At 39.8% G+C, this 24,633-nt stretch overlaps 2 protein-coding genes across 2 annotated transcripts; one reads left to right on the plus strand and one right to left on the minus strand.

Moving 5' to 3' along the window:
* Positions 1–163: 163 nt before the first annotated feature.
* On the minus strand, positions 164–4,381 carry LOC146367783 (von Willebrand factor C domain-containing protein 2-like). The gene is made up of 3 exons (XM_084913343.1): positions 3,720–4,381; positions 2,690–2,819; positions 164–2,397 (listed from the first exon to the last, which is right to left on the minus strand). The coding sequence occupies exons 1-3, from the start codon at positions 4,074–4,076 to the stop codon at positions 2,207–2,209; spliced, it is 678 nt and encodes a 225-aa protein (XP_084769469.1). The 5' UTR covers positions 4,077–4,381; the 3' UTR covers positions 164–2,206.
* A 400-nt stretch (positions 4,382–4,781) lies between these two features.
* Positions 4,782–24,086, plus strand: ccdc24 (coiled-coil domain containing 24). Its single transcript, XM_084913648.1, has 9 exons — positions 4,782–4,830; positions 6,143–6,304; positions 10,562–10,749; positions 15,673–15,789; positions 15,889–15,993; positions 17,526–17,580; positions 22,009–22,066; positions 22,385–22,481; positions 22,708–24,086. The coding sequence occupies exons 2-9, from the start codon at positions 6,155–6,157 to the stop codon at positions 23,711–23,713; spliced, it is 1,776 nt and encodes a 591-aa protein (XP_084769774.1). The 5' UTR covers positions 4,782–4,830; positions 6,143–6,154; the 3' UTR covers positions 23,714–24,086.
* The last annotated feature ends 547 nt before the right edge of the window (positions 24,087–24,633 follow it).

The following is a 24,633-nucleotide window of genomic DNA, read 5'->3' on the forward strand; positions in this document are numbered from 1 at the left end:
TCTTTATCGTTGTTGGTTTGTTTTTGGTTTTTTTTCCAGGAAGCTGCTTGTTTCCCATTGTCAGCAGAAAAGCTCTGCAGCGGCATCGGGCAGGTGTCCTCACAGACAGAAGCACAGTAAATGAGTCACTCAGAGTAAAAAGAAGCAATTCAAAACAGACAAGTTTAATGGGCATGAAAAAGGAGTTTTAATTTGAAGAATTTTTGCACATTTTCTCTGCACACCTGTATGGATTATCAAAAAGGTATGCAGCATCACATCACATCAGTTCCCTTCATATCAGCCAGTAAATTGAAAGCTGCACTTGTAGGAATTCTTTCATATTTTGTGAAATACAAACACAGCGTCTGCTTATTAATGATATTTAGCTACAATGGATCAATGGCACTGATGCAGGCAGCAGCAGCCCAAGATTATTATGTAATGTCAAAGCGGTAAACACAGAGTTTTAAACTTGAAATCACTTTTGTTTTTTTCTATGAAATGTCCCTCATGATCAAAGTGAGAAATGATGACAAATTACAGAAGGTAGGCCTGCTGCCTATCAATGTTTCTGTTTAAAAAAAAAAAAAAAAAAGACTATATACTTCATGCTACATTTCATTCTGAAAACAGTAAATCATAATTTTCCACTTGGAGAGTGTAAATAATGTAGAAGGTTGTTTGTATAAAAGCTACACCTTTCTTGTGAAAAATGAGCAAAGCTGCGAGTTACAGATTGTTTTTTTTTTCTGCTCTACAGTGTACATGTACAAATCACATTCTCCTAAATGAACCCCTGCTTTCAAATATTACACTTGTCTACAACTACTGTACAGTCATATGTCAGGCCATACTCTCATACATTATATTTCAATTAGCATGGAAATTGAACTACAATATTTATAGAACAGACACAAAGTTGTTTATTGCTCCGTTCTGCTGTTTCCTAGTCTAAATTGCATCACAGTGATGCATGCATTTTACTGCTGCATCAGCTGGTGACAGGTCAATTATCATTTCTTGTCATCCAATATTTACATTGGCTTTGTTCTGATGCTTGAAATACCTCCTTGGTCCTCCCCAAGGTCTGCAATAGCCCACTCATCTCTCTCTCTCAGAAAAACACCAATCATGATAGGAAGGCCACTACTCAAGGGTCGTTTAATTTACTTGTTCCTGTTAGATTTGTTTCATTAAAGATTCTTCTGTAGTAGTGCAGGTATTGGGAACAAGTGTTGGAGTGTTTGTTGTCCATTTAAAACAACATTACTGGAACCTAATTTTGTGTTTTTGCGTTCTTATAATTCTCAGCTAGTGTCCTGTCAGTGACAGCTTTAGTGTTGTTTGTTACACTGAAATGTTGGATTAGGTATCCTTGTCCTGTTGCCTAAGGTACAATGCTGTGAAAAAGTCTTGAGCCACATGTCATTCTTTATATTTTGTTTCAAAGTAGGCAGGCTTTATTGTAATTTTTCAAATTGGTCTGAGCAATAGTTCTCCAAACTTTGAGAGGTTTTTCAATTTTTTTTCTTTGGACCGTTTTGGACTGTCTTTGCTGTTTTGATTATTTTTGAAGGGCGGTCTTTTATAAAAAAAAAAACAACTCAAGAGATGAACCAGTGTAAGAGAGATTAGATAAGAGACGATTTAGCAAATTTAAAATCATATGTTTAGGCACATGATACAAAAAATATCAAAGTTAACACAATCTGAGAGACAGAAAATAGTATTTTTGCACCAACAAGAAGCGAAGGTCCGAAAGAACTTCTAGCAGAAAACTTGTCATATTTTGACATTGTGTGCAGTGTGAACTTAAGGAATTTGAGGAACTGGACAAGTGGAGGAAAAGTGGCAGTCCCAAACAAAAATCTGCAGCATATAAACAGCATCTTAAAGTCCAGCAAGGACCTGACACAGGACCTGAGAGTTGTATGTGGCCTTTCAGCTGATCCATCTGTTATTCACTCCTTGACAGATACCCTTCCACTGCATAGTACAAACTCTGTTTTTGCCTTTTATTATGTATTTCTATGTGTGTTTGCACAAGTTTAAATAAATCTATGCAGCTATTTCCCATTTTTCTAGCAAAAAGAAAAAGAAGAAGAAAGAACCGGTACTTTAAGACATTTGCACAGTACTATACAGTACGTTAACGTACTGCTTCTTTAAACAACATGTATTTTAAGAAATGTAGACCTCTGACAGTCTACCTACTGACAGAGAATCAGTTTTGCTGGGTGGGCGGCTGGTGAGGTTTACAGTTTCTGAGGCGGGAACAGGTGGCGAGGCGGTTTCCCTCCCAGTAACCAGCATCTTGGCCGTCGTGACAACGACACTTGGTGCAGGAGTCAACCCAGATGGGCTCTCCTGCAGGAATCACTTTACTGCGTGATCCATCAACATAGCAGTTAGGACCTTTGGGGAGAGGAGAAGAAGAGGTAATTGGAACTTAACAGATACTACACATAATCAGTCAAATGGATAGCATTGTGTAACTACACTCATCCCTATTTTAAACCAATTTTCAAAAACAAAACAAGACCACACTAGAGTGGGTCTAAATGACAACATTTGAAAACGATGCTCATATTATAAAAAAAAAAAAAAGATAAATGTCTTATAAATGTTCTCTCTGTGATGCTGTCTGTGAGTGGTTTTTTTTTTTTTTTTAACTTTCTACTTTTATTAAACTGTGTTTTTAACATACCCTCCTTGCATTCAGGGCAGCACTTCCCAGGCTGATAGACAGGGTTGACACATGGTGGAGGCGCACAATCTGCCACAAGACAGCGGGCAATGCCATCACTGTCACAAGTGCACTGCTCACATTCTGATGGCTGGAAAACACACACACCGACACAAACACACGCATACACTGAGACCCAGCAGGGATCATTTCCTAATCTCCTCATGATGTAAATGCGGGTTAGTCACTGCTAGCAAGCACACGAATTATGTATAATGGTATCCTTTTTAAAGCGTGTACTAATCCTCGTACCAACTCAAAAGGGGGCGCCATTTACCTCCAATTTACTACTGCATACTCATTACATACAAACGGATATCTGGTTTAGGCTTTAGTATTCATCAAAGCTCATCCTCATTTGGTTCTGACACATGCATTCAGAGACAACAATAGGGAACAATGGCTGCACAAGTGGGCGGCATGAAACAGACCAGAAGACCCAAAGTTTAAACACCAACTGGTGCTCCCCTGTGTTACTAGAATATCTCTATGATATTCAGATTATTTAGATAATAATTACATTTTAGAACTTCTATTAAGTGTTGTTATTATTAGTGTTCAAGTCATTCTTTCGAATAATGTATTCTTATAATGTTCTTGTACACTGTTATTGTTGTGATGCATTTACAGTACAGTACAGTTACTACAGCTTTGACGTCGAAAAGATCTACTTAAATAATACTATTGACATAAGGTGCTTCATTTTAGGATGACGATGCTGACATTTTCACTTGTAGGCCATTTTCTAAATAGTTGCAGCTACTTTGAGCACTATTCTTACAAAACTAAACTATTATCGATGGACGTCTCAACCAATGCACACCTGTAACCCTCTTACATTTTCTTCATAGCCTGATGATTCACAAACGTCTATCAAAGTAAATATAGAAAAAGTGTAAAAAAAAAAAAATGGTGGAAATTTTTAGGCCTAAAAAGACAAATTTTTAGACCTTTCCAATAGGTTATGTTTGTTTATGTGGCACTGACTTACCTGGAAGTTCTGTCCTAGCTCGTACACCACCCCTCGATACTCGCACCCAATTTTTTCACACCTGGGGCAGCAGTCGGTGGGGTAGTGGCTAACGTGGATACATGCAGCTGGGAGAGAGGTGCATTCAGTGCGGGCACACACGGAGCCCTCAGCGGTGCACTCACACTGAGTGCAGTGATCAGAGTCCAGGAAATACCATTCTCCCATGTAGTAAATGCTGCCATTGGCCTCGCAGGTGCTCTCCTGCTGTCCAGCGACCGAAAAGCCAAAACAAGCCTGCGCGCAAAGTACGAGTGCCAGAAGGACCGTGCGTATCCCGCGCGCTAAGGAAAGGCGCTCTCTCACAAGCTTTTCCATAATCTAGCTGATTAATCCAAATGAGTAAAAGTTCGTTAGTGAAGGGAAACTTGCACTGTAGTCCTACTTGGGTTTAGTAGAGCGATCAGCCAAGATTTGAAAAAACAAACAAAACCTTTTCTTCGTTAGATTGTTAAAAACAACCCCCCCAAATCCTGAACCTCTCCACAGCGGTCTGCCGGGTCTGCGCACACTTTTGCAAGGCAAGGAGTCCGGAAGGGAGTGGAGGCTGGGAGCATGAGGGGGAAAGTTTCACTGCTCTCATCAGAGTACATGCTTGCCCTTAATGTTACTAAGCTGAAACCTGTCCCTCCCTAGTTTAACACGCACGACTTCAGCCTCCTACAAGAGTTCTTCGTGGGCTTGTGTGATACTTGAAGCCTACTGCGCCTTTAAATTTGCTCTTATTGTGCTTTATCTGTTTAGTCATGTATTTATTTTTATTTTACAATATACCAAGTTTACCTGGATTTAATGTCTTACATTTCGTCATCCCACCATGTATTTTGTTTAGTGCTTTATTTTAAATTAAATCAACTCTTAAGCCAATTTTAAATAAAACGAATTAAAGGATTTGGCATTTTTTTTGTAGCTGAAAGATAAACTTCTAGACCACTCGAACAGGTTGCTTGTTTGAGTGCAGTCTCTGTGTTAACGGTTCAGACAAATCTCGCGATATCTCTCCCTAGCAACTCAATTGTTATCCTTAGATACCATAGTCTCGCAAGCTCAAAGCGCACCAAACATCGAAAAGGTGAGTCTCTCTTCCTCTTTGGCTACAGTGTTTTTTAAAACACATTTGGTAAGTAGGTTTCACACAGCGTGTTTTGTATCGTTTAGTGTTAAACTTACATTACATCGGTTTAAACGAGCTCCTACTTTCTGCTCCTGTCAGTCATTTTCAGTAGTGCGGCTAATGTTTATTAAGTCAGCAGGCCCGTTTGGTTTGAAACATGGCAGCACCATTTACCAGGAAAGAAAATACTGTGTAGTACTGCTGACGTTAATTACATAACGATTTTTATTTTCTTTTCTTTTATTTTTTGGTGTTATTTATGAAAATGAAAACAACAAGCAACAAAAGACTGCAAATATTTGGCCAGAAAGGTGTAGCCTGAAGTTTTAGCTTATTACCCAGTTTGATTCTTCTACTCCATTCCCCTCCTACTTATAAACTACTAGAAATTACTTAAATAGAAGCTTCTAACAAAGTGAAGTAGGCAAAAAAAGCGCAAAAAGCAGCACATCATGTCACGATCTAAAGCAGGGGTGTCCAACTCCAGTCCTCAAGAAACAGCTGAGAAACAAAGCCATTGACATCTATCAGCCTGGAACGGGTTACAAAGGAATTTCTAAGGCTTTGGGATTCACGGTGAGAGCATTATTCACAAATGAAGAAAACAATGATAAACCTTCCCAGAAGTGGCCCGTCTACCAAAATTACTCAAAGAGTCTGTCAATAATTCGAACAAAAGAACCCAGAACAATATCTGGATAACCGCAGGCCTTATTTGCCTCAGTAAACGTCAGAGTTCATGATTCAACAGTAAGAAAACGACTGAGCAAAAATGCTGCTGATGTCTCATCTCACATTCGCAAAAAAAAACCCATCTTGATGATTCCCAAGTGTTTGTGGAAAATGTTCCGTGGACTGACGAGCCTTTTGGAAGGTTTAAGTCCTGTTACATCTGGCGTAAAACTAACACAGCATTTCATAAAAAGAGCGTCATACCAACAGTCAGACATGACGGTGGTAGTATCATGTCTGCGGCTGCTTTGCTGCTTCAGGAGCTGGACGACTTGCTATAAATGATGGAACCATGAATTCTGCGTTCTACCAGAAAGTCCTTTAGGAGAATGTTGACCATCAGTTTGTTTTGCAGCAGGACAAAGTGTTGTAGTCAATACCTGGACCATATATATGTATAAATAAATTTATTATATACATTGGTTACCTGGAACATTTAAATATGGGGGGTATAAAAGAAATCAGGAAGGGGGCAAATACCTTTTCACACCAGTGTATGTTGTTATGTTCCACAATAATTTGTATTCTTCACTCTTAGATTGCCATTCACATGCAGTCACCTGATGAAAGCCAGGTCTGGGGCCCTGGCCAGTCCCTATGGGGCCTGATCGCTGAACATATTTCTGAGTCAGAGCTGCCAAAGATCTACACCGCACTGGGCCATTCCTTGGTAGATGTGTACACGGACATGCACACTGAGGTGAGAGAAGTTTTATAACTCCAGTGTTTGATGTCTTCTGTCTGCATACAGTACCACAACACCTGGTTTGTAAGTTGGAAGGTCCCTCTTCACAGTCAGCAGATTGTTTCATCATTCATATGGTTTTATTTCTTTGAGGAATTCACGCTGGGTCTGTTTCTAGCAGGATTTAACAAAAGTACTACCACAACTTCTGCAAGAATTTCCTTTTGGGCAGAAGCAAATCAAAACATTGCTCAGCTAAGCATTCCTAGCCAAACAATTTAAGGACTCTGGTTTAAGGCTGTGTAAGTAGGTTAGTTCTGCTGCATATATTCATTACTTACAATTCCCAGACTCCATAATAAAAGTGAAATGTGGGTTAGCTGGCACGGCGCCACAATGAGATCCAAATGTGAGCCAGACAGACTTCAATATTTATTCCAGAGCAGCTAAACTCTCAGACCTACAGGGACTTGAAATGGCTCACAACTCATTAAACAAGCACATTTAAAATCAAGACTGAGGTGAAAATGTTCATTAAAAGAGGAAAAGTTTTGAGAAGAGTCAAAGTGAAACATGTCAGGGAAGAAACTGTGAATTCCTGATACTCATTAATAAAAAATGTAATTATATATTCATTCAAATTGAAATATCTTATTCCAGCTTTCATACTGTGGCTTGATGTGATACAACCACTGAACCAAAGCTGTGGTAAAACATATTTCTATTGTCTGTCCTGTTTTCTTTCTCAAATAATGAATTCTTAAAAAGCATTTTTTTTTTCTAATAAGTGCATCTGGCTCTGTGGGCATTTTTGCCTCAGACATGTAGACCCCTGATTAGAGATAGCAGTGCACTCCATGAGATGGATAAAAACCTGTGTCAAATCAACTCGTGGATCCATCCACTGTGGCGACACTTGGGAAATAAGGGATCAGTCAAATGTACCTTCCAAAAAAAAGTGCAAAGTCAGGGCATCATATGTCTTCTTTTTCCCTAAAAAGCAACCAAACACCTCAATAAAGTTAATATAAAGAAAAATAAAGAACTGTAAAAAACAATTTCTAATGAATCTATGATCAGCTGACTAAAGAAATAAGTGAAAGCTGAAACACTCAAATGACAGACCTCAGACAGACAGTCGTGCTTCTGCACTTAAGATCAAGTTTGTAGGCTTTCTTTTCACCACCTTCTGAGGAACAGAAATTTCTCACAATATGAGTCTCTTACCCTCCATCTCCCCTCCTGTCTTCCTTCTTTGTTTTGCCACTGTCCTACCTTTTTGACTCAGCATGCTTGGCTGTTTATTGTCTGGACTCCTCCAGTTTCTGAGGTGTAACTGAGCAAGACAGTGAAGCCAAACACCTTGCAGTGGCAGCTCTGCCACCATTTGGTGTGTGTTAATGAATGAATGAGAAACACTGCACATGCTTTGTAGAGCCTCTGAGGTTAAAAGCCACAACTAAATGCAGACCATTCACTCTTTACCAGCTTCTTTCTTCTGCTTGTTTAGTACTAAAATCTTTCCATGTGTTGGTCAGCCCTCCTTTCCATGCCGTGCCCCAATGGTTCAGTCACTGCTCACACAAAAAAAAGAAAAGGAAACCACCTGGATGTGGTTTAACTCGGCTCTAGAGGCCTGCCATGTAGATTCTTACCACATATAATATTTGTAGCAGTTTCTATGTGAAATCCACACGACAACCGTACGGCATGCAGGTACTCCTTCTCAGTACTGCAAAATAATTCAGCATATGCACAACCCCACACACACTATATACACACAGAAAGAAGCTCAGTAAGCTGAGTCACTCAGGGGGTCGGTATAACAGGGTTAAAGAGGCTAATCCTCAACTGTTGATAAGACTGTTAGCTACATATAATTTGACTCGACTGTGTGTATGTGTGCGTCAGCTTTGATTGTGCGCCTGTACCCTTGCACGTCTATGTGTGTGTGACTTTGAGTATTGCTCTGATATTTCTTCATCTACAGTTCAGTGTGTCTGACTCTAAAGCCTCCAGGTGGAATAACAGACTTGAGGCTAAAAGCTCTGAGAATTTTTCAGGAAAAATAGAGCAGAGAGGGCCTTGTCTGACTGTCACACAAGTACATTCAGGTTTTGATTCAGTCTTTACTTTTACTTTAGGATGGATCACTTTCATTTTTCTCTCCACGGCTCTCTGTATGTCTTTTCTTTCTCTTTTCTGTCTGTTTCTCTTGCAGCCACATAATGCCTTCCATTCCTCAGTGAGCCACTGTGAAAAGTAATAGCAGATCTGCAGGTGTCTCCTCCATTCCTCAGCGCTGCCATTCCTCCCTCCATCAAGGCCCTCATTGTCTAAGGCGGCAGGATCAGAGAAAATATTAGACTCTCCCTATAAGGCCCGATCTCTCCCTGAACTCTCACTTTCACTCTGTCTTTCTCTCTTTAAGCTGAATGAAATCCATCCCCAAAGTTAAATATTTTCAAAAACCCAATTTAAGTAGTTCAGCAAAACTGAAACGTTTCACCGGTGTTCCCTTGAAATAGCATTTGGATGAGATTGGCTAACTGCTGAGGAAAAAGGGAAAAACATCCAGGGACAACTCATTAGCCAGTGAGCCATGAATTCTTTAATATAAACACCTCAACACCTAAAGGCACATGGCGGAAACTAGTGTGTTTGTATGTGTTCACCATGATAGGGTGTAAATGCTGGCGTTACGAGAGGATGTGCACACACACACATACATATGCAAAGACCAGAAGTGCTATGTTTAATATCCTTCTTTTGAAGTAAAGTCTTTGCAACATGACAGAAATGATTGGCAAGCAACAGGTGTCGAGGTGCTAATGGGATCCAGACTTCACTGAGGCACGAGCATTCACACGCGCTACAAAGAAAAGAAGGTTCTTGGCCTCAAAATGAACAGAGGTGTTTGTCTAATTTTCAGCCCAAGACATATAGTAGCCAGTGTGGTGTGAAAGCATGCTAACGGTGTATGTCGTTTTCAGATTTATATCGATTTTTTTTCTCCTTTGTCCCTGTGGATGTAGAAGTTGTATTTCTTCCTGTTCCAAGAAGACTGTCAACTGTGCACAACAGTTTACAATAAACAAGCTCTTCTTGCATCAGTGACAGCCAAGAAAATGTCTGCTCCTTGTAGTATTTAGTATTTGCACTGTCAGTGGAAATATTTATCTGTCCCCCAGTTTAACAGATTCTTTTTTCAGTGTAGAATTTCTGAGTCACTGTAAGGGAAACTACTTGTATCCTTACATTGAGTAAATACTAGTAGATTACCTTTAAAGTAACTAGCAGGATATTTTTTGTATTTGTTAACCAATGCTTTCAATCTTAATAGTTCTATGAATACAAATGCTATGCTGTCATTTTCATATGAATCAGTACAGAATTATGGGTTACTCTTCTCACAGTTTATCTTTTTCACACATTGTTTTCATATTGCTGACCTGAAATAACTGTTATTTTTAAAATAACTGCCTTCCAATCATCTTTAGGCAGGAAGCTTGCCAACAAAGTCAGTATCTGGAGCATACTCCATGTGGACTCGACTAATAACCAGCCCATTTACAAATGTGCATAAATTGTGTGTATGAATATTTCATGCTCAAATGTGATTTATCAGTATTATACTACCTGAATTTGACCTAAGAACAAATTAAGGTAATTTAAACACAAGTCTTTAAAATTACTACTACCACTACAACTACTACTACTACTACTACTACTACTAATAATAATAATAATAATAATAATAATAATAATAATAATGATAATAACAATAATAATAATAATAATTACAATAGCTTTCATTAAAAATGAGGATTTTTCACTTGGATTTTTTTTCCCTCCACATGTTTTTTGTTTTTTTTTTGGTGGTCTTTTTCATTTCAACTTTCATGTCCAACCTTTTTTGAATTCTGCCACTTGTGAGCTTCTGTTATTTCAGTTTTCCCCTGCTTTCCAGCTTATTAGCTATGCAGGCGTCTATCTTACATCATTGTCATCACTTTCTCTGCTTCACCTCCAGGTGGGCGTGGGCGTGTTGCAGTATGCAGATTGTAACCAGATTGCACAAACCTGTTGTTTCAAAATGAAATTGATTTACTAACTTGTGCACAGTGGTAATAAAATAGGCCGATGGGCATTTCATAATTCTCATGGTAATTTTCCCTCCACACTTGTATTTTGCACCAATTACATTTCCATGTAGATATGAGTAAATGTGGGACTTTTTAAACACTTGTCTCACTGTGGTACCTTTTGCAGGCAGAGATGTGGCACAAGATGTGGCAGGAGAACCAGCGAAGTGGAAAGCACGGCGGTGGGGCGGGGACCCCGCTCCCACGTCTGCAGGGTGCCCCTCTAGTTGACCCCCCTGCTTTGAAAGAGCTTTTGAGAGCTGAGGTCAAGATGTTACTACAGACTCTCAGAGAGAAAGCCAGCAGGGCAGGAAGGTAGGTGTAACATCTCACATACTCAGATCAACACTGCTGGACATGCTTAATGAACTAGTTATGGCGCTTTTATTCATCAGTCTCTGCTACACCAGTCTCTGCTACACCAGTCTCTGCTACAGCCTTGAAATGCACTTCAAAGTTTGGAGAATAACTTGATTTGTTATCTTGATAATATTACCATCTATCCACTCTAACTAGAGCCTGTCCCATCTATCATAGGGTGAGATGTGAGGGTACACCCTGGTCAGGTCACCAGTCTGTCCCAGGACTAAGTGACAATACACTGAACATTTTCTTAAGAAATTAAAACCTTTATTAGTTTTTTCTATCCTGACTTTTTATGCCCATTTTATACATTTCTTTCTTTCCCCTGATCATTCATGTCTTTCCTTTATTCACCAGCCATTAGGTGGGCTGATCAGATGAGTTAAGACCATGGCCTCACACGTTTTACGTCATTTCTCCCTCCTGACAAAAAGTACCATAAAATGCTATTTTGTGCTCCCATGTCGGTTACAAATGGCATGGGAAAGCAGAAGGACAAAGGTTTTTGGAGACGGGAACTGGTGTGGGAATTGAGGAACAATAGGACAATTATAGGAGCGAGACACAGTGATAGATGACTGCAAACACTAGACTCGCACTCAGTGCAAGCTCTGTCGAATTGCAGATATGTTTTACTTTAAATGGGAGCCAAATACTCATCTTTAAAATCTTGTGAAAAGTTAGTATAGAATTGCAACAGCTTTGAAGAAAAAGAAAGGCTGATCGAGATCCAGTGAAGGGCTCTCAGGGAGACAGCTTTGAGGCTTAGTACTCTATATCTGCTTTATATGTCATCAGGGAGTTATAAGCTTCTCAAGAAGTAGTAATAAAACTTCCTAATTCCTGTTTTTTCATCTTTTTTTAAAAAAGTTTTACAGCTAATCGTACAATGCAGGTCAGAGATAAGCTTGTAACAACTGGCAATTTAATGGCATGCATTAAAATACTCTGGAGAATGTCATAAAACCATTGGCAGAGCAATATTGGTTACCAGCACTGCCCTGCATTCTCACATTAAGACATAATGCCTTTGTGAGGAGGTGTGTGTGAGAGACTGAGACTATGTATGTTTAAGGTAGCAACTACCCCAGCAACTTGCAGTTTGCAGCCAGGAATGCTGCCGCATGACTTCTCTGGTTTTGCTGAGGCCTTTTAGGACATAAGATGGATTGCACTCCGCTTTGTGGCTTACCATTTATTGCCTGTCAATTTGTGCAGGCTGTTGTAGGCTGGAGGCAGCTTTTTATTCTGTGGGTTTCTGTGGACCTTTAAAAAGTCGTGAAAAGCCAATAATCAGAAATTTAGGCTTTAAATTGGACTTGATGAAAGGATTAAGAAGTTTAAGAAGTTTACTTTAAATAAGTGGTGTGGTAATTAAAAAAGAACCATAAAGACACCTTAAGAAAGACACCAGCAAAGGCCTGCCCTGTTTACAGTATAAGTATCACCAAAGTCCAACCTGATTGCCACCCAGTCTGCACTAACAGCGCAGACTGAGTGGCAATCAGGTTGTCCTTTTTTTTTTTGTCTTTTTAAATATAGTTATTTGCATTTGGGCTATTTGTGAGTATAAATTATGGGTTGATCTAATATTTTTTGTTTGTTTGTTTTTATTAATCATGTCTTTCAAATGGTAAAAATGCCATAAATACTGACATTTCCCAAACCCAAAGAAATAAATGTTAGAAAAGTCCTTATTTTGTGTGTTTAGTAGTTAAAATTGCACCATGGAAATAGGTATTAAAATCTGACTTTTACTGTTTTATCACCTCTTTGCTGTCTATGTGTGATTGGCACACAGTTGACATACACAAGAAGTTGAATAATTTGCAGGTATTTGATTAGACGAATTAAACTCTGTATAAAGTCTACGCTATATGGTCAAAGTACTGGGCTACCTACACATTTAACCTACAGGAGCTTTTATAACAACCAGTTGTTAATCCAAAGGCATTAATATGGCTTTGGTCTCCCTGTTGCTGCTATAACACCTTCCACTCTTCTGAGAAGGTTTTCAATGAGATTTTGGAATGTGTCTGTTTTTGCCATTTATCCAGAAAAGTACTGTTCAACACAGCCTGGTTCAGTCTTGGTTCCAGTTCATCCTAAAGGTGCTTGTTAGGATTGAGGTCAGGGCTCTGTGCAGGCCAATCAAGTTCTTCCACACAAAACTCATCCAACCATGGATGTTACTTTGTGCACTGGAGCATGCAGGGGCAGAAAATGGCCTTTCCCAAACTGTTAAAGCTGGAAGCATAGAATTGTCCAAGATGTCTGAAGCATTAAAAATTTCCTTTACTGGAACTAAGGGCCTCGGCACAGCTCCAGAAAAACAACCCAATTAAAGATGTATTAAACCCACTCCTTCTCCACCAAACTTTACAGTCAGCCGAGTAAAGTTTTTATTTTTGGCATTACATGCTGCCTGATAGAAATGTGTGATTTCACCACTTCACAGAACACATTTCCACTGCTCTCAAGCTCAGTGGCCGCATCCTTCACACCACTCCATTTCAATGCTAACATTGTGCTTGGTAATGTAAAGCCTAGAAACCAGTGCCATGAGGCTTCCAGCACAGTTTGTGTACTGAAAGTTTGTGTGCTTCCAGCACATGTTAGATCCAGCACACTGTGTTGATGTTAGATCCAGAGGAGGTTCAGAGCTCTGCAGTTACAGAGTCAGCAGCGAGTTGGCGACTTTTACGCACTATGCACCTCAGCACTCAGCGACCCCACTATGCAACTTTACATGGTCATTCACTTCATGGGCGAGTTGCTGTGGCTCCTGAACGCTTCCACTTTGCTGTAATACCACTTACAGTTGATGGTGGAATATCTAGGAGGGAAGATATTTCACAAACTGACTAACTGTTGCAGCGGTGACATCCTATTACAGCACCATGCTCGAATTCATTCATCTATTAGTTGAGAAATATTTCAGTCTTGATCAAAGTTAACCAGCAGACCAGCACTGCCCTCCGCTGACTGGCTGTTTTTTTATTTTTTTATTTAAGACTTCTTTCTCCACAGTCTCCTACTGAATCTAGTTCGTGGATCAAAAAAATATAAAATGTTACACTGGTGCGTGTTATGACAGCTCAGTTGACAGGGATTTATTTTGAAGCAATCTTAAAGGGATTTTTTCTACAGATGGTAGCAAGGCCTGATGTTTAAGCTGACAATCCAATATCCATAAGGCTACAGGTCTGATGCCCAGAACAGCACAGTGTCTTATTAACGTGTCACTGAGCAAGACACAAACTGAAGCCTCACTTACTTGCAAAACACAAGTCACTCTTGTAAAGTGCTCTAGTTTGGATGTAAATGGATTATAAAAAGTACCGTTCAGACCGAGAAAGGAAGCCTGTTGTTATTGGCTGGGAGGGAATAGTGCCAAAAAAAGGCATTCGTGCCACACAGACTGTGCCAGTGCAAATCACCTTTTCTCTTTGAAGTTGGCTTCTGTGTAGTTGTTGACCTTGATGCATGGTACTGTGTGTGTGATCCAGGTCTTTGATCGTTCAATTAGGCTAAGTCCCAAGTGCATATCGCCTGAATGGCTTTTAGGAATAAGCCTAACACAAAATTCTTGCTGATACCACTTTCACTGTAGAGCTCGACAACCATCTGTTTAATTTAATATGCTCTGTTGGCGTTAAAATTGAGAATCCATACATCAAGGTGTGGACCTCTCATACAAAGTATTTGTACCTTTGAAAAAAAAAAAAAAAAAGGTTTACTAGACATTTACCTGACACGACTGGTTTCAGCAATAGTTGCTGACGCAGTCGGTGCTGCATTTTTCTGTGTTTGAGTCGTTTGTATGAGGCGGTGGGGGTGGGTGTGTGCCTTGTAAAGCTGACTGATTTATCTTGTAGGCTTCCTCCTGTGTGGTCCTGATGTTCCTACCATTCAATCTCTTACACATACACAAACACACATAGATGCATATCGTTGCCAGATTGACATAAAAACATGCATTTTCTATCGCGCAGTGACTGTGAAATTAAGCAGAATGGACCAGACAGAGAGCCACCTCACCTGCAGCTGCCCCTGTGGTTTGGCTTTCTCCATGAGTGAAGAAGATTTAATGCTGCTGCTGTATAACTTTTCTCCTTTGAGATATACATGCTTTTTAAAGATAACATGTGGACATGTTTTAAAAATTTAATTCAATAAGAAGAGATCATTTGGAATAGCAGAACATGATTTATTGATTTACAGAATTCAGTAAAGCTATTTGGCAATTAGATTTCAAAGACCCATCGTAGCAGAACAGCGTCCCACCAGTGACAGGAAGTAGGGCAGGACCCCCTGGAGGGTGGTGATCGTGAAGATGAAGATGAAGGCTTGGATGGCGCCCTGAGTGACTCGGGTGCTGTGGAGATGGGGAAGAAGTGGGTTGCGTGAATGAAAGTCTGAAAGAGAGAATGACAGAAGAGCACTGAGGTTTAAATTAAACAGATTGGAAGCTGATTGGATTGAAGCTGACAGGCAAGAAGATGATTGGACTAGAACAGTGATGTCAGCATTGAGTTTTGAGAGCCTGTGAAAGTGGGACTGATACAAAGAATAGACTGGCAGGCAAAAACCACCAGTGCAGATGAGTGCTTACAGATCTTTCTTACTGAACTTATGTTTATGCTTCATTATATTCTTAACACCAAACAGCACATTCTACCACAACTTTTCTCACTTTTCCAACCAGTATTACTGCAGTGTAGCTCTCATGCTACTGAAATCATTAGCAGATCAAATGAAAAAGTGCAAAGCGCTTGGATACAGTTTCAGCCTCTTTTAGGCAATGCAAAGGATTAAAGCACCGTGGAAAACTGCAGAAAAGCAAAAGCTCAATCTGTGGCTCTTTTGTATTAGAGATGTTGAGGAGCTCCTGCATCGGTACAAACCTGAGACTCTAAACTACGCCCTCGGCCACCGAGACAGATGTTACACTAATTGCACCAACCCTGAAGATACTGACAGTGGAAGCAGGTTAGCAAGAGCCCAGGCTTGCTTAATTTACTGAGATTATGCAGAACTTGATAAAGTCTTGTAATCTTCTGTCTTCAATTCCAACCTGTCCCTCTTTAGGCCAGACTCCCGCTGTTCAGTCCAGTCCAGAGCTGAAGATGAGATCGAAGCAGTGAGAGGAAAGCTTAATGTCACCGAGATAGACCAAGTGGTTGATCGACTCAGGTGAGTTTGAGCCATGTTAAGGATTTTAAAAGCCTTAAAAACATTTTTGTTAAGTATTTGAATCAACTTTGAACTGGGTCATTTGTACCAAAGGGAATATTATCATCTGAATGTACAGATCTGCACTACTTTCAAAGTAGTTTTTAAGTTTTTAAATCCCTCAGCTTTTCTGTTTGTGGGTCATTTGAAGTGTTCACATGTGGTTGTTGTTTGAAGCTGCAGCAGTCTTCACCATACTTCGCACCAAATAGCAGATAGATGGACTTAGTGACAGTCTGTTAAAGCTAAGAAGCTGAGGGCAAGGCATCAAAACCTGAAACTTGAGGCTGGAAACAACGCTGAATGTTGCTGGGTATCTGGGGTATGTGTAAGTAAGCAACATTGATGTCACAAGTTCTCAAAGTTACAGAGCTAAAAGAAAAACAAAACAACAGAAAATCTTTTAATGCTAGTGAAATTATTTTTTTAAAAGAGGCTCAGTGCTTGCTGTGAATCCACAAAGTCTGCCCTTCAGGGTCGAATGATTAGAATTTATTTACAAATCCGGCAGTATCGCCCTAATACATCCAGATTTTAATAAGCAAATACATTATCACACCTTCCTTTAAAGAACCTTTATTATTGTACTTAAAACACTTGCAGTGTTGTCATTCATTACTTTTTTGCATCAATACAACATATTGTTATTTGGATTGTGTTGTTCGGAGAAAGCACCAGTTGTATTGATCAGTCTTCTGTGAAATCAAACCAGTCTGTATGCTCTGTTTGTTTATTGTGACCCCTAAAATCTTTTTCCGTACCTCCTTATATATGACCCTGTAGTGCACCATCTATACACACCCAACTTAGTGGAATAACGTAAGGGCATACATGAGGTCCAAACTGGGAAAGAGCACAGTTCACACTGGTACAATAGTTAAAGAATGAACTCTTGTCCTGGTTTTTGTAATACAGCCTAGCAGCGACACATCTTGCATATAATTTTTTTTTGTGACTGACTCATTCATATTTGGTCTTTGTAACTCTGAAAGTCAGAGTTTCTCTGAGCCCTCTCATTTTCCCCTTAATTTCCCCCTCAGCCTTCCTCTGTGGCTTTTGTCATTGCCCTGCCTCCTTCACGCTCCATCCCTCCATTCCTTCCTCCACCCCTCACTCTGAGGCCCACGGGGCAAAGCAGTTGCTGGAGCTACCTTAGAAAAACGCCTCCCTCCCTCTCTCTCTTTCTCCCATTTCCTGCCTAGACCAGAACAAAAGGCCCCATTGTCAATAAATGATCCCAGACCTGACCAGAGCCAGCAGAAGATTCTTTTTCATTTGAAAGAAGTGAATAAAATCTACTACAGTTATGTAACCGGAGAAGGGCAAAGATAGGGAGGGAAACGAAAAATAGGACACTGTTTCCTCTGTACCGTATGAAAACTGCAGAGGATAAAGTCTAAGCAATGCACCTATTCTGTTGTCGCTGCCTGTGTTTTCCATCCTATTGAAACTGATATTTATCTGTCAGTCTGTCTGTCTATCCATCCATGCAGAGCTCTCCTAATAGGGGAATGTGAAGAACTGACCAGACTGGTGAAGCATATAAAGGTAAGAAGATCAGGATGGAACAGCCACCTATCAAATGAATGCTTACTCAACCTTTTTTTTTGTTAGTTGCCAGTGCAACACTGATGAAAATCCTACAGTTATTTACAGGTGACTACACCAAAACAGCTGTGAATTGTACACATCAAAACAAACCATGAATTATGAGCATCGCGAAGGACTGTGAGGCCTGAATAATATGTGCTTTATCAATATGTAGCATAATCTGTAGAGTAGGGTTTTTCTTCAGGTGTAATTTTTCCTCTTAATCCCCAAACTGAGAGTTTACCTTCAGCTACAGAGAAAGAATCTACATACAAAATAGCATTTTTAGCATTTTTTGAGCTTGAGTTGTTTGATGCATGTTCATCGTTTCCATTACACTGACTTCCTCATGCGTCAGCATATTTTTAGCCTGAAAGACAAAAGATATGTTTTTCCCTCTTAGTTTCAGTCCCTTAGGCAGTCCTGCTAATTCTCTTTTTGGCGGTGAAGCCCAGCCAAGGCGAACATTTTCACAAATCAGCATGCATGCACGCTCACAAAAGCCTGCAAAGCCTCAGTCTGAACTTGTATTTTCCATTTTTCCAGCCAAGAGTAAGATCAGTCTCCTCTCAATCAATCAAATGGCATATAAAGACATTTTCACACACACACACACACTCGATCTAACTACACATGTACGTTATCGCAGAAACAGAGTGAATTTAGCCAGATGTAGGACTTTTCTGCTGCCCAGATGTGGAAGTTATCTCTCTGTACACTCCTTTTGTGTCTGACCATCTACAAGTGTTACGTTGCCAACAGCTTCTCTTGGAAATATTAGAAACCTAAGCAAAGAACAGAAACTCAAGTTCACTGCATGTTTCCAAGGACCCAGCAGTGGATGAAGTGTTGTTGTGCCTGAAGCGCGAACAGCTTCTTAAATTACTTAAACGCTCTTGTGAGGCGAAGATGCCATTAAAAAGATAAACAAAGCGAGAAAGGTACACAATGTTGAAACCCTCATTGAGCTTTTTATTGTTGACAAAGTAAAACCCCGTGTAGGAGAGTGAAGATAAAGAGGGAACGTGACCCAAGCATGTGTTAGCTTTAAAAGCCTGACGGTGGGAAGTTAATTGTAACCACTTTTCTTTGTCTGTCTTAGATGTCATTTAAAAGAGATTGCAATCAGTGCCAGTAAGGAAATTGTTTCCTTAAGCAAGTGTCTGCTGTCTGATGTGCGATTGGCATGAACTCACTGTGCATGTTCAGTCACAGATGTGGGGACTGTGTTGGCCTTACATTGTGCAAGTCATCATTACCTTATTAAGAGCGAGCGCTTCAGATCTTGGAACGATACTCTACACTGGCCTCAGGATCTTCTGTGTGACTTGTTAGATTATTAACAATTCTACAATCTCACCACATCTGAGGTGGTCATAAAGGAATCGACAGTGAAGATTTAGAAGTAGTTCACAGACTTGTGTATATTTTTCTTTAAATCACCAATTCTCTTTCTGTGTGTTTTTCAAGGGGAATTCAGATTCTGCTCCAAATTGGAAGACGTTATGGAGAGGCAGAGCTAAGCAGGAAAACATTTGAATGTTCAAATCACAGTTTTAGATCATAATTGTTAACCTCTGTTTTGTTCCAACGGCTGCTTTTAATTTCTACATTTTTGGGGGGGCTTTTTCTTGTTTACGTAATCAACCACATGTTCTAAATGCTACGCCTGTCAGCCAGTAAGCTTTTTACCACGCACAGTTGAGGTTTCTATTGATTTAGAGTTATTCAGTGCAGTTAAATTATATTGTTTTTAAAACAGCTATTAAACAAAGGCATATCAGGCATATAGGGATTGTTACAGTATGAGCTAATTGCTTTTTTAGTGCTGGATGTAGCGGCCAATCATAAAATGGTCCTAAACACAGTCATAATGACCCATTTTCTCTTAGCAGGAGGGAGAGATAGTGACTTGGGCCAGCACCAAATAAACAACTCTTAATGACAGTAGTTAGGAGGAACTCACACATGTATACACACACCTCTACTGATCCTTGTTTGAGTGTACTGAGTATAAAGCCGTCGTATCCCATTACACTCGAGCTGTGGAAAATATGTAAAAAAAACCCATCCTTACTCTAAAGTAAAGACCACGCTGTCAGCACAGGTTTACACACAATTTTACATAATCTGTTAAGAAGTGAACTTTTTCTTTTTAAACCAGAGGAATGGACACTAACTGGTAATTCGGAATCATCATCATGACTCTCTTCACAGCTTTATTACTTATTAGGTCACTGATCTCTTCCATCACAGTCTGACTTTGGCTACGCTTTGAGCTTCACACAAAGTTACTGAAACTTATTTGTTCATAATAAATAAAGGAGTACGTCTCAGTGGAGCCTCTGATATGTAGTCTAAACATCGCAGTCAGCTTTAACTCACTGCTGTCATAGGACTGGAGTCTGTCAGTGATTTCATGATTTATATGATCTTTATTTAAACTGATGGACTGATCTTTGTTTGTGCTATCAGAGGTGCTGCTGGCTTTTAACTTACATTTTATTTTACTTTATTTTATTCATGTTTTTTTTCTATTGAATTGCTAGCAGCCCTGCTCTAACTCAAAGCTGCCTTACACCCCACCCTACACACCTGGCTTCTAAAATCAACATAATATAGTCCCATCTCAGAGATAAACAAGCACATCACAGTGCAACAGCTAGAGTATTATTACTTCTGTATGGTGATGCATTTCTGACAATACTGACTTTATAAAAGTTATACTGTGTAAAATGTGATTAAAAATGACTTTAATATGTCATCATAAAAACATCTAAACTATGCAGTTCTGGTTAAACTGGTGTAGCTTCTCCACCAAATGCTACAGTCCAGCCAGAGCCTCATAGATATGCAAGACAAATTCAAGAATTCCTTCACAAATGGTGTTGCAGTTGCTGCAGGATAGTTATTTAACTGTATAATAACATAGGTGCTGAACAGACTTGCTTTTATATAGGATTATAACCAGAATAAAACCAGTTGAGTTGAGCCCACCATTGCAAAAAGAAAGGTGGCACTGGAGTTGAGCTCATCAGTCCAAACTGACTGAAATTGAATGCAATGTATTGTCAATCTGTCTGCATTTATAAAAATGACAGGTATTTTCAAAGCTTCACCAATTTGTAAGAGAGTTACTCCACTCAGTCTGAGTCGGCCAACGCTTGCTTGTAGAAAGGTTGTCAAAGGTGCAATGGGCTTGCTGTTGAAAGCGTTCACTACAACTTCTTGTTTTTGCCAAACGAGAAGAAAATTCAGTGCATTCACCAGGCGACAACCAGTTTTTCGTAGTCACAAGGAGGTTGCTGGCCTATTTTTACTCTAGTGTGACTGAGACTTGATAAAACCAACTTATATAAGGTGTTCCATCAGGATGCTGAAAGTATTTATTTATTTTTTTTACTGCTTGACCAGCTTGATCAAGCTTGACAGAGCCATCTTAGAGAACCACCACCTCAGGTTATGAAAAGATGGCTGTCATACCGCTTTGAGCTGGATTTTGTAGAAGGATTAAGCTGCCGAGGAAGTTGCCGTAAATGTGCGTCGTGCAGAGGCGGATTTGGGTTCTCATGTATCAGATTAATCACTAAAACATACAGCCTTTCCTAAAATACCACCAAGTCTGCACTGTGGTAATGTGTTCAAACCCCACACGGACCACACAGGCTATTTTTGGAGTGCGTGTGCTTTAGAGTTGTTTTAGATTTCAGTCACTTCTCTGTCAGTGGCACCGCACATACTTTGTCTGTCGCTCTGAAAGACAATACTGGAAGGTTTGGGTTTGAATCCCACTATGAGAACAGGGCAGAGTATGTGCTTTATCTGTCAGTCTCCAGGCCTGTGGGTTTATGTGGGTATGTCTGTGTTTGTGCATGTGCGCACGCGTGCATGTGTGTTTGTGTAATAGTCTGCGGTGTCTATAAAGACTCTTAGTATTTGTGTTGCTGTAAAACGAGAAGGAGGCTGTGCCAGTCTCTGGTAACAAACACATGCACATTAAGACACATTTTGCAATCAGGTCTTTGGTTTTGTGAGTTTCAGACACACACAAACACACAGAGCACTATGGTTTTCATTTGCTATGGATATCGATGTTTGAAGCCAAATTATGATGGAACACTGCTGCTCAATCATTTAGCGGTTACACACATACACACATTCCTTTCCTTCTCCTCCCGCTGTTAGTTTTATCCTCTTCCCTGTTCCTTTGCTATTTCCGAAGCCTCATCTTAAGCATGTTTAATACATTTATATCCTATTTTTCCAGTGTGTCCTAGTTTGGTGCCACAGCATTATGCTAAACGCTGCTGCGATGAGGAGTAGAACTGCACAGTTAACATGAGCTCTCAAGTTTCTCTTTTCTCCTGTGCTTTGTGTTTCTTGCAGGCAAACATTAAACAAAAGTGTCACAGCGGACTTCATAAATCTGAACCTTCACTTGCAGGTTAAGTCACATTTTTGGCATTTGCTGCCATCTGCTGGCAAAATATTTTGTCCAACACGTGTTACATGTCTTTATTTGAGTTTACAATTTGAAACTGATTCCAAGACATATTTATGAATGGAAAACTGAGCTATGCAGGGTCTGTCTTCTGCTGATTAACAGGTAGTTCATAAGTACAAGGAGGCGTTCAGGGATTAGTTAGGATTGACAGGGACTTACATTAATGTTTGTAATTAATAATCACAATATCTCAAAATAGTTTTAATCATATTTGAGACCATTTCATATCTCAGATATGTTGTGTTTGTATATTTGTAGACCTGAGAGAACTTAGAGGAGCTATACAAATGGATTTGGAGCTCAGCCCCTTTCTGTTCTCACCTTCGTCCCCTTTGCCTGCAAAGAAAGGTTTCAGGTTAGTATGCATTATTATTATTGACAGCTATGTAATTAATATTAAAATAGCTGCTTCACTTTCATTGCTTGTTTTTGTCTTCTCATTCCATTAAATATTTTGAATGTGAACACGATGACGCTTTTCCTATAACACCATCTCAAAAAATACCCTCAACTGCTTCTTTTTGTTGTCATTGTGAATGAAAATTCCCTTAATTCGTGAACTTCTGATTCCTTTTCCACAGACTGACAGCAGCACAAAGCTCAGAGAGTCTGAAAACGTTATCTCCTCCATCAGTCCTAAGACCGCATCCACCTCCTCCTCTGTCCCCTCCTATACCCAGGCCTCCAGCTAGACCCCGTCTCTCTAAGATGTCAACATCCAGGACTCACGGTCAGCATAGAGTCACATCAGCTTTTAATAAGTCAAGCAAAACACCTACCTGCAGCACTGCTGACACATCTGGGCATACACACGGTCTCCTCACCACTGACCACATAATGAGAAGTAATAACCAGTGCGGTTTTTGTCCAGAACAAGACAGTGCTGGTCTTTCCTGCAGGACCCCGGATTCTACGGCTAATTTTGAAGTAAAATCTGAGAGAAACTCACCCCTTCACAAAACCCATTTATCAGTAAACTGCAGGATTCACAGCCAAAGCACAGAGTGTGAATGGTCACCGCAGAGGGAGAGAAAGAGCAGTCCTGCGTACAGGCCAAGAAACATCAATATCACCCCGTCACCTGTTCCTGCTCCCAGCGGTCTCTGTAATGCAGGAAGTTGCAGCAGCAAAAGTACTGACCAATCTGTGGCAGCGAAGTGGAAATCAGGTATTCAAAGCAGGCAGCAGGATAGTAGCTGTGAAGGCAGTTTAGAATCAGCGAGAGCACAGTCATATGCTGATAGCAGGAGGAAGATGTCTGAGAATTCAGTCATGTCTGAAACTTGGAGAACTCCTGCACAGACATGCAGAAGGAAGAGCAACAGTGAGACTTCTAGAAATTTAAGTGGAGCCTTCAGGAATGATGGCAAAGAGCAACAAAACCTGGGTGGCCAGTGTGCAACACTTAGCCCCTCTCATCCTTCAGCTGCATGCAGTCAGCGACCACCAGCAAAGATTAATGAACATTTTTTTACCTCTTCAAAAAAACCACAAGGGGGAAGCACAAGTCAGCCAAAAGAACCAGCAGAGCCCCAGTTTCTCCAGAGGTTTCATCACCCAGTGCCTCCTACGAGAGTGCAAACTTAAAGACGACTACTACCTGAGGGGAATGGTGTGTCACAAGGAAAAATAAAGTTGGCTTGTAGTTCTGATGGATATTCTGTGTCTTCTAGTCATTTATTTCCTTCTCTTTTTATTTCCAAGCTGGATGAGTTGACAGTTGCAAAAATTTTTTGTTTACGTAAGGATTCAAAAAATAATAATAACGGTGCAAAAGTCTTGAGTCACCTCTCATTTTTTTATATATTTAGGATTGAATGCCCTCTATGTTTTCATTTAAGGTACTTTGCTCATAGAAGTTGTTACAAAAACACATAATCTGTTATCATTTCTTTTGTTGAGGTAACACAGTTTGACATGAAATATGATTTTTGTACAAACTATATGATTCCAAAAAGTTTTTAGTGGCAAACTTGCCATATCTTGTCACGGTGTGCAGTGTGTTCTTAAAAAATGTGAGAAAATTGGAAGGGTAGCTGTCAAAAATCCATTCTTAAGGAAGGGATGGCAAAGAAAATCTGCTGTATGCCAAATTACACACAAACTGGACAAAACCTCAGTGGCAATAGAGCTTATGGAGTGATGAATCCTGATTTGGAATTTTTGGTTCAAAACATCAATAATTATGGAGCAGCTCAGGAGATAGTTAGAACAGTGAGTGTCAAGAGCCATCTATAAAACACAGTGACCATATAATATCCTGTTCCTACCCAAAGGACTTTCTGAGCTTCCATCTCGAAACGACATGCCCAAAATTAATAAAAATGAGTATTTCTATGCAATTACAAACTCATTTTTAGCATACAGGGAGTACAGAATTATTAGGCAAGTTGTATTTTTGAGGAATAATTGTATTATTGAACAACAACCATGTTCTCAATGAACCCAAAAAACTCATTAATATCAAAGCTGAATGTTTTTGGAAGTAGTTTTTAGTTTGTTTTTAG

Source organism: Perissodus microlepis, chromosome 18, assembly GCF_051167445.1.
Source record: "Perissodus microlepis isolate ML-2025 ecotype Zambia chromosome 18, ASM5116744v1, whole genome shotgun sequence".
NCBI lineage: Eukaryota > Metazoa > Chordata > Actinopteri > Cichliformes > Cichlidae > Perissodus > Perissodus microlepis.

Excerpts from the sequence above, each read along its gene's own strand:
- ccdc24 (XM_084913648.1), top strand. The coding sequence starts at position 6,155 with ATGCAGTCACCTGATGAAAGCCAGGTCTGGGGCCCTGGCCAGTCCCTA. Across the intron at positions 10,750-15,672 it reads AAAGCCAGCAGGGCAGGAAG|AGATGTTGAGGAGCTCCTGC; the intron begins GTAGGTGTAACA and ends CTTTTGTATTAG. Across the intron at positions 15,994-17,525 it reads CAAGTGGTTGATCGACTCAG|AGCTCTCCTAATAGGGGAAT; the intron begins GTGAGTTTGAGC and ends CCATCCATGCAG.
- LOC146367783 (XM_084913343.1), bottom strand. The coding sequence starts at position 4,076 with ATGGAAAAGCTTGTGAGAGAGCGCCTTTCCTTAGCGCGCGGGATACGC. Across the intron at positions 2,820-3,719 it reads AGCTAGGACAGAACTTCCAG|CCATCAGAATGTGAGCAGTG; the intron begins GTAAGTCAGTGC and ends TGTGTTTTCCAG. Across the intron at positions 2,398-2,689 it reads CTGCCCTGAATGCAAGGAGG|GTCCTAACTGCTATGTTGAT; the intron begins GTATGTTAAAAA and ends CTCTCCCCAAAG.